The 11546-nt window shown below is 59.2% G+C and overlaps 2 protein-coding genes across 3 annotated transcripts; one reads left to right on the top strand and one right to left on the bottom strand.

The window, feature by feature from the left end:
* Window positions 1–741: 741 nt before the first annotated feature.
* On the bottom strand, window positions 742–7783 carry MUC20 (mucin 20, cell surface associated). Its single transcript, XM_065674323.1, has 6 exons — window positions 7461–7783; window positions 5454–6398; window positions 2512–2910; window positions 2209–2325; window positions 1810–1901; window positions 742–1577 (listed from the first exon to the last, which is right to left on the bottom strand). Exons 1-6 carry the CDS (start codon window positions 7525–7527, stop codon window positions 1503–1505), a joined length of 1695 nt encoding a protein of 564 aa, XP_065530395.1. The 5' UTR covers window positions 7528–7783; the 3' UTR covers window positions 742–1502.
* LOC136011851 (deoxyribodipyrimidine photo-lyase-like) lies at window positions 7714–11510 on the top strand. Of its 2 annotated transcripts, none has more exons than XM_065674321.1 (10): window positions 7714–7912; window positions 7989–8294; window positions 8492–8637; window positions 8776–8958; window positions 9138–9296; window positions 9608–9806; window positions 9896–10048; window positions 10323–10444; window positions 10545–10704; window positions 10882–11510. In XM_065674321.1, exons 1-10 carry the CDS (start codon window positions 7729–7731, stop codon window positions 11034–11036), a joined length of 1767 nt encoding a protein of 588 aa, XP_065530393.1. In that variant the 5' UTR covers window positions 7714–7728; the 3' UTR covers window positions 11037–11510. The 2 variants fall into 2 exon arrangements, with proteins under 2 accessions (XP_065530393.1, XP_065530394.1); XM_065674322.1 differs by having other exon boundaries at window positions 7885–7912; window positions 8012–8294; window positions 9138–9326.
* The last annotated feature ends 36 nt before the right edge of the window (window positions 11511–11546 follow it).

Consider the following 11546-nt stretch of genomic DNA (forward strand, 5'->3'; position numbering starts at 1 on the left):
CCCTAGAGAGCAGAGGAGCAACACTGGAATGCAAGGGGCATTCCAAACGGGAGCATCCTGAAAAGCTGCCTGGGCTCAGCCTCCATCCCCAGCCCAGTCTCTCCCGGGCCTGCAAAATGGCAGACAGATGGGTGATCCCAGGGTGCCTCTTCCCATTCTGTCCCCATCCAGCCCTGGAACAATATATCCCCAGGTTTAGCATCCCCGAGCCCCGTGTGCCCCCTCCCAGCCTTCCCCACACTGGGGTGGCACGGGCTGCCAGCAAGGAGCAGGGATCAGCCGCAAACAACCCCTGAGTAGCAACACGGCTATTTTGTTAATTATTTCAGTTTTCAATCTCCCGGCGAGGTGACTTGTTTAGGCTAATAATTGCTTCAGTTGGGTTTTATCTGGCTAATTAATCAGTTAATAAATGACTTTGCTGCAGGGGGATAGATGTTGCGGCCGTCTCCTTAGCTGGGGACTGGAAAAAAACAGGGAAGGAGCACAGCCCATGGGATTTCCACAGCCACACGGTGCACATGGGTGGCATGGGGCAGAGAACACCCAAGCAGGCACCCCCAGCCTGTCAGCGTACTGAGCCATCCTCGGAGTGTTTGCAGCAGCCCCTGCCAGGGGGAACAGCCCTCAGCTCATCTCTGCTGTGAAGCTTTTGGGACACAGTTTTCCTTGCTGGTACCTCTGCTAGATGGAGAAGCTGAAAACTGGGGAAGGCAGCTTGGAAAGAAAGAAGTTGTCACCTTTGCCACAGAAAACATGGGATTTCCCTTTACTGCCCAGCCTGGTTAGCATGGGTGTGCTCCTGTCAGCAATACCACAGGGGAGCTGGAAATTGCTGCTGTGCCAGGCTCTGGCTTCCTTTGCCCACTGCACTGCAGGGCTCAGGAGCTCAGCTGGCAATGGGACAGGGCTCTGGTGTGGGATGGGGACTCTTTTCCTCTCCTGCCTCCTTCCCAGAACCACCCCAGGCTCCACCTTGGCCAGCTCTGGATGTAAAGCAGCCATGAAGCATCTCCTGAAGACCTCAGGCACTGCAGCCTCCCTGGGTTGCAAATACTTGGAGACCACCATCACCAGAGCCCCAGGTGCCCTGCACAGCAGCACTGGGGGTTCTAGGTCTCCTTTCTCTCATCCATTGGTCCTCAGGGTGGCTTTCATGGCTGAGCCAGCTCAGTCCCAGCTGTAAAAGCCCATCCCCACAGGGTCCTCTTTTCTTGGCCCCCTGGCAGTGCTGGTAGGGGGAGTCTCATCACAGGAGCCAGGTCTGGTGCAGGGTGGTGGGAGGGCTCAGGCTCTGCAGACAGGCTGAGGGAACGGGCAGGGGCACCCCAGCCCACAGAGAGGCACTGGGGGTCCTGTGAGGATGCGCAGTGAAGGACGGGGGTCCCAGGTTCAAGGGGAGCTGTACAGGTTACCCCAAAGGGCTGCACCACTGTGAGTTAGGAGCTGGCAGCAGAAGGCTTGCCAGTCCATGTGGGTGCTGGTTGGATGAGGAGCAGCAGTCAGGTCCTCCTCTTCCCTCGCCACTCCACCACCAGGCCGGCACACGGGAACGCTGTCTGTAAGTCCCCGCGGAGCTGTGGGGAAAGGACAGCCGTCAAACCATGCCAAAGGGAGGTCCTACCCCTGCTCCAACCTAGGAGGGGACTGATCCCAGATGAGGGTCTCCCCTTCACCTGAAACTGCTCCAGGTGACATTCAGTGTAAGACCCAGCAGTTCCCCTCCCGCTGGCTGTCCAGCCTCCTCCCTAGCTGGCTGCACCATGGCTGGTAAATGCGAAGTGGCACCCTCCTCCCAGCACACCTCACCTTGGACAACAGCAGCTCCTGCACTGTGGTGTTGCCCAGGTCCAGGGGGACCGTTAGCCGCAGTGACAGAAAGAGATGAGATGCACCTAGGGCTGAAAAACATGGCTCTGGTTATAGCCCTTAAATATTGGGCTTTGCTGAAGGATCTGGGGGTCTTTCCCCAGACCCTTTGGCAGAGACACAGAACCTCCTCTCAGGTTAGTCATGTCATGGACACCTTACACTGTCAGGAGAATAACGTTCCACCTGTACAGCAAACCACACATCCCACAGAGCATCAACACCCTTGTATTGAGAGCACGGCAAAAGAACGGGGCTCCAGAACCCACTGCACTTGCCCCTGGAAGCCTAAAGCCACCAGCACTGAGGGTGGTGATGCCAATGGGGCACTGCACTTACTGGTGTTGGATGTAGTGGTGGGGCAGACAGGCAGCATCGTTGGCAGGTCTGCAGAGGTGCTGAGGGCAACCTCTGTGGTCTGGGTTGAGCTGGCAGCAGGAGAAGAGGGCTCCATGCCTGGGCAAAGTAATGTTATGTTAGTGCAGCCTGCAGAGAGGTGCAGGATGCTCCTACAGCTGGGGACAGATCGAGCCTAAATGGAGCCACCTCCATGAAGCCACCCAAGTTACATGCCCAGCATCCCCATGCGGATTTGTCCTGACTATGCCCCTTGCTTTCCAGGCACCCCACGGCTGCACCTACCTGTGGCTGCACTGGGGGTCCCAGATACGGTTGATGTGCCTGGGGTGGACCCCAAGGGAGAGTTGGAGTTGCCAGGAGTAGTCCTGGATGTGGGATTGCTGCTGGACATGTCCGTGCTGGTAAAGGGGATGGCTGTGCTGTCTGCCAGGGTTGTCAAGGGCTCAGCTGAAGGGACTGTCGGTGCTGGTGTGGTGAGAGGAGGCATAGTGGATGGTGAGAAGCTGCTGGTCCCCAGCGATGTGCTGGACCTCTCCAGGGTAGAGGATTCAGGGCTGGAGGGAGGGAGAGTGGCTGCAGTGGTGGGGTCAGTGGTGGGCAGCAGTGCTGAGGTCTCCATAAGTGTCAGGGAGGTAGGGACACTCGTGGGCATGGTTGCTGTCACATCTGTGATGGTAGTCGCTGCAAAGAGGTGGGAGAATGAGGTGTACAAGGGCTTGTGGTGAAAGGCTGAGACCATGGCTGTGCTGGGGATAGTGCAGCATCACCACCACCATGAGCTCCACAAGGACCCAGCGCTATACATCAGCCATGGAACATTGAGAGTGTGGATTCACTGTCCTGCATGGATCCAGCCTGTGGATGCCCTGAACAGCAACATGATTGTCAGCAAGGCAGGCCATGTAAATCCAAGCCCAACAAAGCAGGAACAAGACATGGCCATCGCTGGGCTCAGGACAGAAACTCCTGTAGGCACCAGCACTGAGACCCGTTCCACCACCTTCACCCACCCCTGGAGGAAGTCAGACAAACCCGTCCGACGGGAAGAGCCGTGCAGGAACTGGTGACCGTGAGACAGGCTGGAACTGCAGCAGCAGCAGTTTACACAAAGCTCCCTGCTGCAGATAGTCAGGAACTGATAGCGCCGGGCGTAAATAATGGCAAGGGGGGAACCAGCCCCACAGAGGAACAAATCCTGGCTTGCAGCTTAGGGCAAGTAGTTAGAGACGTGCAGCAACCCATGAAAGCTCTGCGGGGGGGGCTGGGGGTGGGAGTGGGGGGGTGATGAAGGATGCCGGAGGGCCTTCCTCTCTGCCTGCACCGACTCTGTACTGGGGCAGTGTGCTATCCCTGAGGAAGCCCAGGCATCTGTAACCCTTTCCAAAAGGATGCACAAAACAGCCCAGCTGCCCCAGCCTCCATCAAAGTATGCCTGTGAGATGGCTTTGAGATGCCAGGCTGGATTCCACCATGATCCCAGCACAAACCCAATGAGTCTGTGGCTCTGCTCGCATGGGGTCGGGGAAACAAGCCACGAGCTTTCAGCCAACCCCACCAAAACTTCCCACAGCCATTCTCTCCGTGATCTGGTGCTGGCTGCAACTGGTTAAATAATGATGTGGAGAAAGGCAATGGTCTGATCCCAACCCATGCTGGGTATCTGCACTATAGAACCACATGCTCACATACAAAGGAGGAGCTGTATGTCCACCTCTGTTTCCCATTTAGCAAACAACACTCGCAGTGTTTCACTCCCTCACCCCACAAGGCACAACACCGCCCCAAGGAATGATGCTCCATGCTCACCACCCGCCCCATGGAGACCATTGCATCCCACTCAGCCCTTACCCAGTACGAGGTGCAGCACGGCGAGGCGGGCAAGGCTCAGCAGCAGCAGGGGCAGGGGTGACCTCCTGCTTTGCCCAGCCATGTCCGGGTGGGTGGGAGCCGACGGGACCCTGCAGGCACCAGTCCAAGAGCTCCCTATGTCCCCAGCACTGGGGTTTCCTGGTCTCCTTTGCCCAGTAGAGGAGGAGCATTCAGGTGGGCTCTTTCACTCCCTAGGTGTCGGCAGCAGTGGGGGGGTTTCCACCCAACACGGACACTCCCAGGGAGCAGCGCGATGCCGAGCAGACATCAGCTACACAGCTGGACCCAGAGGAGCCACGAGCAGCAGGCAGGGCAGGCCGGCAGGGCCACCACCGCAGCCGGGGACCGTGCCGTCCTTGCCTCCTGAGGAGACAGCCACAACAGAAAAAAGCCCAGGGAAGCAGCCAGGCTGCCTGGGACCGTCCCTGTGCTCCACCACGGGGGTGATGTTCGGTGGTGGCTGCTGACACCAACGCCCCTTGGGAGACAACAGCCTTGCCTGAGCGCGAGGAACTGGCTGAGAAAACAGGAGGCGCTCAGGAAGGGCGTGCTCCAGGCCGGCGGTTTGTCCCCTGGGCTGTCTGTACAGGCATCACTTCCCTATGTCACAGCATGTCATGGCTGAAGCGCTTCGCTGATAGCCGGAGTCACTTCCTTCTTCTCAGGGTCAGGGACAAGAGCAGTCGGAAGTGCCTGAAGGCACTGGGACAGGGTACAGGCGCTCCTGGAAGGTACAGGCATGCTGGAGGACTGTCAGGGCACAGCCACCCTACTGGTGTACGACACACTGAGGCATCACCGGGGTACAGTGGAACAGGCACGGCTGCTAGGGTGCTGTCACACTGTAGCCATTAGGCCAGGGTACAAGTACTCGGTCAGGATTCAGTTGCTCTACCTTGGCACAGGGAAGCGGGGGGCACATGCAGAGCTAGGGGCACTGGGGCAGGGTCCAGCCTCCCTGCCAGGTAGAGGTGCACGGAGAGGGGTGTCACCAGGATACAGCTGTAGCCCCGGGGTGAAGATTATACCCTGGGAGAGCCACCGGGATACGATCACACTGCTAGGACACAGGTGCCCACGATGGGGCACTGCCAGCGTGCAGCCGTTTAGGGGGAACAGCCGCTGTACAGCCGCACTCCTGGGGCACCGCCTCAGCACCCCGCAGCCTGCGCGCCAGCGCGGGACACGGGAGGCCGCGCCCCCGAAGCCACGCCCTCTTTCGAGGCCACGCCCCTTCCCGGTACTTACACCACGCACGGTCCTCCCACAGGCCACGCCCCTCCGCGCTTTTCCCGCCCCTTCCCGCCGGAGGGGACGGGTGGGCGCCGTCCCCGGGGCTCTGAGGCTGCACTCACCCGCGGCGGCGCTGGCGGTCTCGGAGGAGACGCCAGCAGTGGTCCCGGCCGTGCTCTCGGCCAGTTGGGCGGGGGTGGGGGTGCTCCCGGGGCCCCCCGTGCTGGTAACGGCGGTGGCCGTGGTGTCCGACGTGGTCCGACGGGGCTCATCCGAAGTGACGGTCGGCGCTGCTGCGGTGGGGGAAGAGGCGCTGCCTGTCCCTAGCGATGTGCTGCTGCCAAGCGGTGTGGCCACGGCTGGCTCTTGGCCGCTGGTGGTACCAAACGTGGTACCCGCTCCGGTGGAGGAGAGAGGAGCAGAGGAGGAGGGAGGCAGTGTGCTCTTTTCGGCTCCAAACGATATGACAGCCGATGCCGTAGCGGTCCCCACAGACGTGACAATGGTCGAATCAGTACCATTGGGTGTCATAGCCGCCGGAGCTGGTGTCAGGGTGCTGGTGGTGAGCCCCAGCCCTGCTTGGGTGGGCTCAGGCAGTACGGAGGTGCCATCAGCAGTGCTGAGGGCTGTGCTACCATTCACCTGAGGTGTGCTGATGCTGGAGGCTGCCGGGCTGCTCCTCAGAGGCACAGTGCTGGCTGTGAAAGCACCCGTGGTGGAGGTGTCAGGGCTGGAGGGAGTAAGGGTAGCTGCAGTGACAGTAGGCATGGTGGATGGTGAGAAATTGCTGGTCCCCAGCGATGTGCTGGACATCTCCAGGGTAGAGATTTCAGGGCTGGAGGGGGAAGAAGTGGCTGCAGTGACAGGAGGCATAGTGGATGGTGAGAAGCTGCTGGTCCCCAGCGATGTGCTGGACCTCTCCAGGGTAGAGGATTCAGAGCTGGAGGGAGGGAGAGTGGCTGCAGTGGTGGGGTCAGTGGTGGGCAGCAGTGCTGAGGTCTCCATAGGTGTCGGGGAGGTAGGGACACTCGTGGGCATGGTTGCTGTCACGTCTGTGATGGTAGTCGCTGCAAAGAGGTGGGAGAATGAGGTGTACAAGGGCTGGTGGTGAAAGGCTGAGACCGTGGCTGTGCAGCATCACCACCACCATGAGCTCTACAAGCTATGCATGAGCAATGGATCATCAGGAGTGGGACGTTCACTGTCCTGCATGGATCCAGCCTGTGGATGCCCTCAACAGCAACATGATTGATTACAAGGCAGGCCATGTAAATCCAAGCCCAACAAAGCAGGAACAAGACATGGCCATCGCTGGGCTCAGGACAGAAACTCCTGTAGGCGCCAGCACTGAGACCCGTTCCACCACCTTCACCCACCCCTGGAGGAAGCCAGACAAACCCGTCCGACGGGAAGAGCCGTGCAGGAACTGGTGACCGTGAGACAGGCTGGAACTGCAGCAGCAGCAGTTTACACAAAGCTCCCTGCTGCAGATAGTCAGGAACTGATAGCGCCGGGCGTAAATAATGGCAAGGGGGGAACCAGCCCCACAGAGGAACAAATCCTGGCTTGCAGCTTAGGGCATGTCATTCTCTGTGAGGGGGTGAAGGATGCAGTAGGATAAGACCTGCCCAAGCTTTGTGAATCTGAGGCGTGCAGGAGGTACAAGCCTCAAGTTTATTCCCTGTGTTTGACTCAACACTGCTTTTGCTTTGTGTCAAGTGCAAACATCAGGATGGCATTTGGAGTTTTCCAGGTCCACAACATCCTGGTGATGCTGCTATCCAGGCAGGGCCATTTTGTGCTACTGGGCAGGTCGTGTCAAAGACAGTGAGCCCAGCAGTGACCAGTGTTCAGAAAGGAAGTCAAACTGTGACCAAGGTCTTCTCTGCCTTGATGAAAACCCACACGAGAGGCAAAAGAAGTGAAGCCAAGCTTGTTGCTTCTGTGTTGCAGAGCACAGCCCTTTCACCCGCTGGAACGAGGCTGAGATATCAGAAAGCAAACAGCACCCACAGTGTTCTACCTGTGTTGGTGAAGCCATGCCGAAGCTGCCACCACGACCCTGGGGAATGATGCTCCCACCTCAGCACCCACCCAATTGATAGCACCACATCCCGCTCAGCCCTTACCCAGCGTGAGGTCCAGCACGGCAAGGCTCAACAGCAGCAGGGGCAGCCCTCCTCTCTGCCCAGCCATGTCCAGAGCCAGAACCCCCACTCCCTGGTTGGGGACAAAGTCACTGCACCCGGGATACAGAGCCAGTGAATGGTGCCAGCGGGGGAACTACGCTCCGAGGGACGTTTGAAGGTGGCAGGAGCCGCTTCCTCATTCCAGCGGGCAGGGAGAGGAGGCAATGGCGGGCACTACCCCCCTTTCCCGGGGGTAGGTGCTGCACCGATGTCCCCGGCGCACCCATGGGCGCGCCGCGGACATTGGCACGGCACCGGCCCCCGTGTGCTGGGGGGGAGGTACCAGATGATGGAGTCCCGCCCCTTATCTCGAATCCCTGCCCATTTCCACGCCTTTAACCACCACCCCCCGCGTTGTATAACACCCGGAGGACAGCGTGGCTGCCAGGTAGGTAAGGGCCGGGAAGGGCAGCATACCAGCATCCCCCGGGCTTATGGACCGGGATGGGTAAGGCACCGGGAGCTCAGTACGGTCCCGTTTCCCTTCCCAGCTGCCGCACGGAACCACGCTGCTCTCGCTGCCGACCCGGGTAGCCCTAAGGATGCGGCGGCAACGGAAGCGAAAGGCCTCGGCCCCGGAGGAGGTTCCACGCGTGTCTCAGAGGAGGACGGAGAAAGAGGTGGAGGTGCAGGAAGCCCGGCGGAGCCCGGTCCCCTCCGTGCGAGAGTTCAAGTTCAACAAAAAGCGGGTGCGCCTCATCTCGGAGGGCTCGGATCTGAAGGATGATGGTCGGTGCATCCTCTACTGGATGTCCCGGGACCAGCGGCTGCAAGGTGTGAATCAGCTGATGGAGGAGGCTGGGAAGTGGAGCTCCTATGGGTGGCAAAATCCACAGTCCCTTCCCACAGCAGGCTTTGGAGCTGGTCTCCCCTCTGCAGCGGAGATGGGTGGGATTCCTCTTGTGAAACCCCATCTCCATGCCCTCAGTAAAGCATCCTCCCTGACACCGCCCCATGTGCTTTCTCCCCAGATAACTGGGCTTTCCTCTATGCCCAGCGCCTGGCCCTCAAACAGGAGCTGCCTCTGCGTGTCTGCTTCTGCCTGGTGCCCAAATTCCTGGAGGCCACCATCCGCCACTATGGTTTTATGCTAAGGGGTCTGCAAGAGGTGGCTGAGGTATGGCCGCTGTAGGGGTGTCCATGCTGAGTAGGACAGGGCTCCTGGGGGAGGAAGACTCATCCCTTCAATGGATGGTCGTGGGATGTGGTCTGCAGGGGTGTGGACCATCCCACAGCCTTTCCCCCCTCACTGCAGGAGTGCGCAGAGTTGAACATTGCCTTCCACTTGCTGCGGGGCTACGCCAAGGATGTGCTGCCTGCGTTCGTGGTGGAGCATGGTGTTGGTGGGCTGGTGACGGACTTCAGCCCCCTCCGCCTCCCCTGGCAGTGGGTGCAGGACGTCAGGGAGCGGTTGCCAGAGGATGTGCCGTTTGCACAGGTGGGTGCCTGCACTTTGCGAGGGGAAAGTTGGCTGGAGAAATGTGGGAGAAACTTGTCTCCTGTGTTCTGTGCCTGCAGAGGTGAGCTGGAGTGACCTGAGCAGGGAGTGTGTGTGTCATGTCTTCAGGACCATTTGCTTCTCCTGCTCACACCCTCCTCCATGGCTTTGCTTTCCAGGTTGATGCTCACAACATCGTGCCCTGCTGGGTTGCCTCCCCCAAGCAGGAGTACAGCGCCTATACCATCCGGAGAAAGATCCAGGCTCAGCTCCCTGAGTTCCTCACGGAGTTCCCCCCTGTTGTTCGTCACCCATATTCCCCCTCCTGCCCAGCAGAGGTACCAGCAGCAGACACTTCCACACTCAAGGCCAGTCCTAGAGGGTTTTACAGCTGCTTTGTGATCCTGGGAGAGGATGGCAGGGAACGGGGACAGTGACCTGCCTGAAGTGTGCAGGTGGTGTGGAGATGGCAGTGCCCTTGGGGAGGTTGGTTCGCATCTCATTCATTTAGGGCAGGTCTAGTTAAGAGGAGAAGGCTGGCATGAGCTTGGGACTTGCTGGCTGGGGACACCCAGGGGACATAATGCTCAGGGCAGCCCTGGCTGAAGAGCATCTGTAAATGCACTCATGCTGCTTGGTCACCGCCCAGCCCATTGCTTGGGAGGCCTGTTATTCCAGCTTGGAGGTGGACCGTACAGTGAAGGAGGTGGAGTGGGCGACCCCCGGGACGGCTGCGGGGCTGGCTGTGCTGCAGTCCTTCATCAGAAAGCGACTGAAATACTTCGGCTCCCACCGGAATGACCCCAACAAGGCGGCGCTCAGCAACCTGTCCCCGTGGTTCCACTTTGGTGAGTGTCCCAGGCTTTGCAGTCGGCAGCACGGCTCAGCATGGTGGCTGGGACCGGCAGCCTGATTTCCTCCCTCCCCATGTCCCCAGGCCAGGTTTCAACCCAGAGAGCCATCCTGGAGGTGCAGAAGCACCAGCACAAGTACAAGGAGTCAGTAGACATGTTTGTGGAGGAGGCCATGGTGCGGCGAGAGCTGGCTGAGAACTTCTGCTACTACAATGAGAACTATGACAGTGTGCAAGGTAGCATTCTGGTTTTGGGTGGGCAGTGCTGGGGCTGGTACCCAATGGCCACCCCAACTTGGCAAACCCAAGCCTGACTTGGAGAGGGGCTGTGAGGGCACTAATATGCTGCCATTCAGTCCTTCTGGAGGTAGGACAGGAGCTGGTAGATGCCCTTTTCAAGGTCGATGTCCCCTGGGCATAGTGCTCTTCAGTAGCTCAATTCTCCATCTCTTCCCCAGGGCCCTGCAGGAGCTGGCTGCTCATCATTGCTCCTCATCTCTCTTGTTCACAGGTGCCTATCCATGGGCACAAACCACCCTGAAGCTCCACGCCAAAGATGAGAGGCCTTTTCTCTACAAGCTGCAGGAGCTGGAGCAGGGGACCACACATGACCCTCTCTGGAATGCTGCCCAGGTACTGCCCCACATCTCCCCCACAAAATGCCGAGTCTTTTCCTGAGGGGCAGAGGCGAGACGGCACGGACTGACCTGTCCATCTGTCCCTTTCCCCCCAGCTCCAAATGGTCCGGGAGGGCAAGATGCATGGCTTCCTGCGGATGTACTGGGCCAAGAAGATCCTGGAATGGACCCGCTCCCCAGAGGAGGCCCTGCAGTTTGCCATTTACCTCAACGACCGCTACGAGCTGGATGGGAGAGACCCCAACGGCTATGTAGGCAAGCAGCAGGATGGGGGCACAGCGTGCAGGGTCTTATCTCTGATGGCCAAGGGCTGTGGCAGGGGGAAGGCTCTCTGCAGGCTACCCAGGCCATCCTGCTTTGCACCCCCATCTCATTGCTCTCTAGATGCCTCTAAGCAGGGGCAATGCTGATGCTCTGCCCCACCCCCTGCAGGCTGCCTCTGGTCCATCTGCGGCATCCATGACCACGGCTGGACAGAGCGCGCCGTCTTCGGGAAGATCCGCTACATGAACTACGCTGGCTGCAAGCGCAAGTTCGACGTGGGGCAGTTTGAGCGTCGCTATGCCCCCTGCACACTCTCCCAGTGACAGGCACAGCAGCCTCCAGACTGCTTGTGCCCCCCGGCACTGGGGGTAGATGTGCCAGTGCCAAGGTATGGGCTCACACCTTACACCACAGCCGGGGATCACTACGAATGCTGTTGGAGGGCTCACTGTGATGGTGGCAAGCCCCGGGGTTTCAGGTCTCTCACCAAGCTGCTGGAGCCCCATGGGGCTGTCCAGGGCCCTCCTGCTGCCACATCCTCAGTGTGCCTGTGCCTGCCCAAAACCTCTTCTACGACCGCTGTGCTTGGGTGCAAACCCAAGTCGCTGTTGCTGCAGCTAGTCACAGCTTAGATTTAGGCTGAGCAGGGCTTTTCTGGGGAAAAGCTCCTAGAAAGTGGCTCCTCCTGGTGTGCTGCAAGGCAGGGAAGCCTTGCTTTGCTCCATGGAGAGCCAGCGCTGTGCTTGCACAAGCATCCGTCAACAGTTGTTTTAAAGTTTACAGTTTGTATCTATCTATCTCCTGTGTCTGTGGTGTTTATGTGGTGATGCACA

This window comes from Lathamus discolor, chromosome 3, assembly GCF_037157495.1.
Source record: "Lathamus discolor isolate bLatDis1 chromosome 3, bLatDis1.hap1, whole genome shotgun sequence".
NCBI lineage: Eukaryota > Metazoa > Chordata > Aves > Psittaciformes > Psittacidae > Lathamus > Lathamus discolor.

Coding starts and splice junctions, on each gene's coding strand:
- MUC20 (XM_065674323.1), bottom strand. CDS start 7,527: ATGGCTGGGCAGAGAGGAGGGCTGCCCCTGCTGCTGTTGAGCCTTGCC. Junction 1,902..2,208: donor CACCACTACATCCAACACCA/GTAAGTGCAGTG, acceptor CATGTTTTTCAG/CCCTAGGTGCATCTCATCTC. Junction 1,578..1,809: donor AGGAGCTGCTGTTGTCCAAG/GTGAGGTGTGCT, acceptor CTTTCCCCACAG/CTCCGCGGGGACTTACAGAC.
- LOC136011851 (XM_065674321.1), top strand. CDS start 7,729: ATGTCCCCGGCGCACCCATGGGCGCGCCGCGGACATTGGCACGGCACC. Junction 10,445..10,544: donor CTCTCTGGAATGCTGCCCAG/GTACTGCCCCAC, acceptor CTTTCCCCCCAG/CTCCAAATGGTCCGGGAGGG. Junction 10,705..10,881: donor AGACCCCAACGGCTATGTAG/GCAAGCAGCAGG, acceptor CACCCCCTGCAG/GCTGCCTCTGGTCCATCTGC.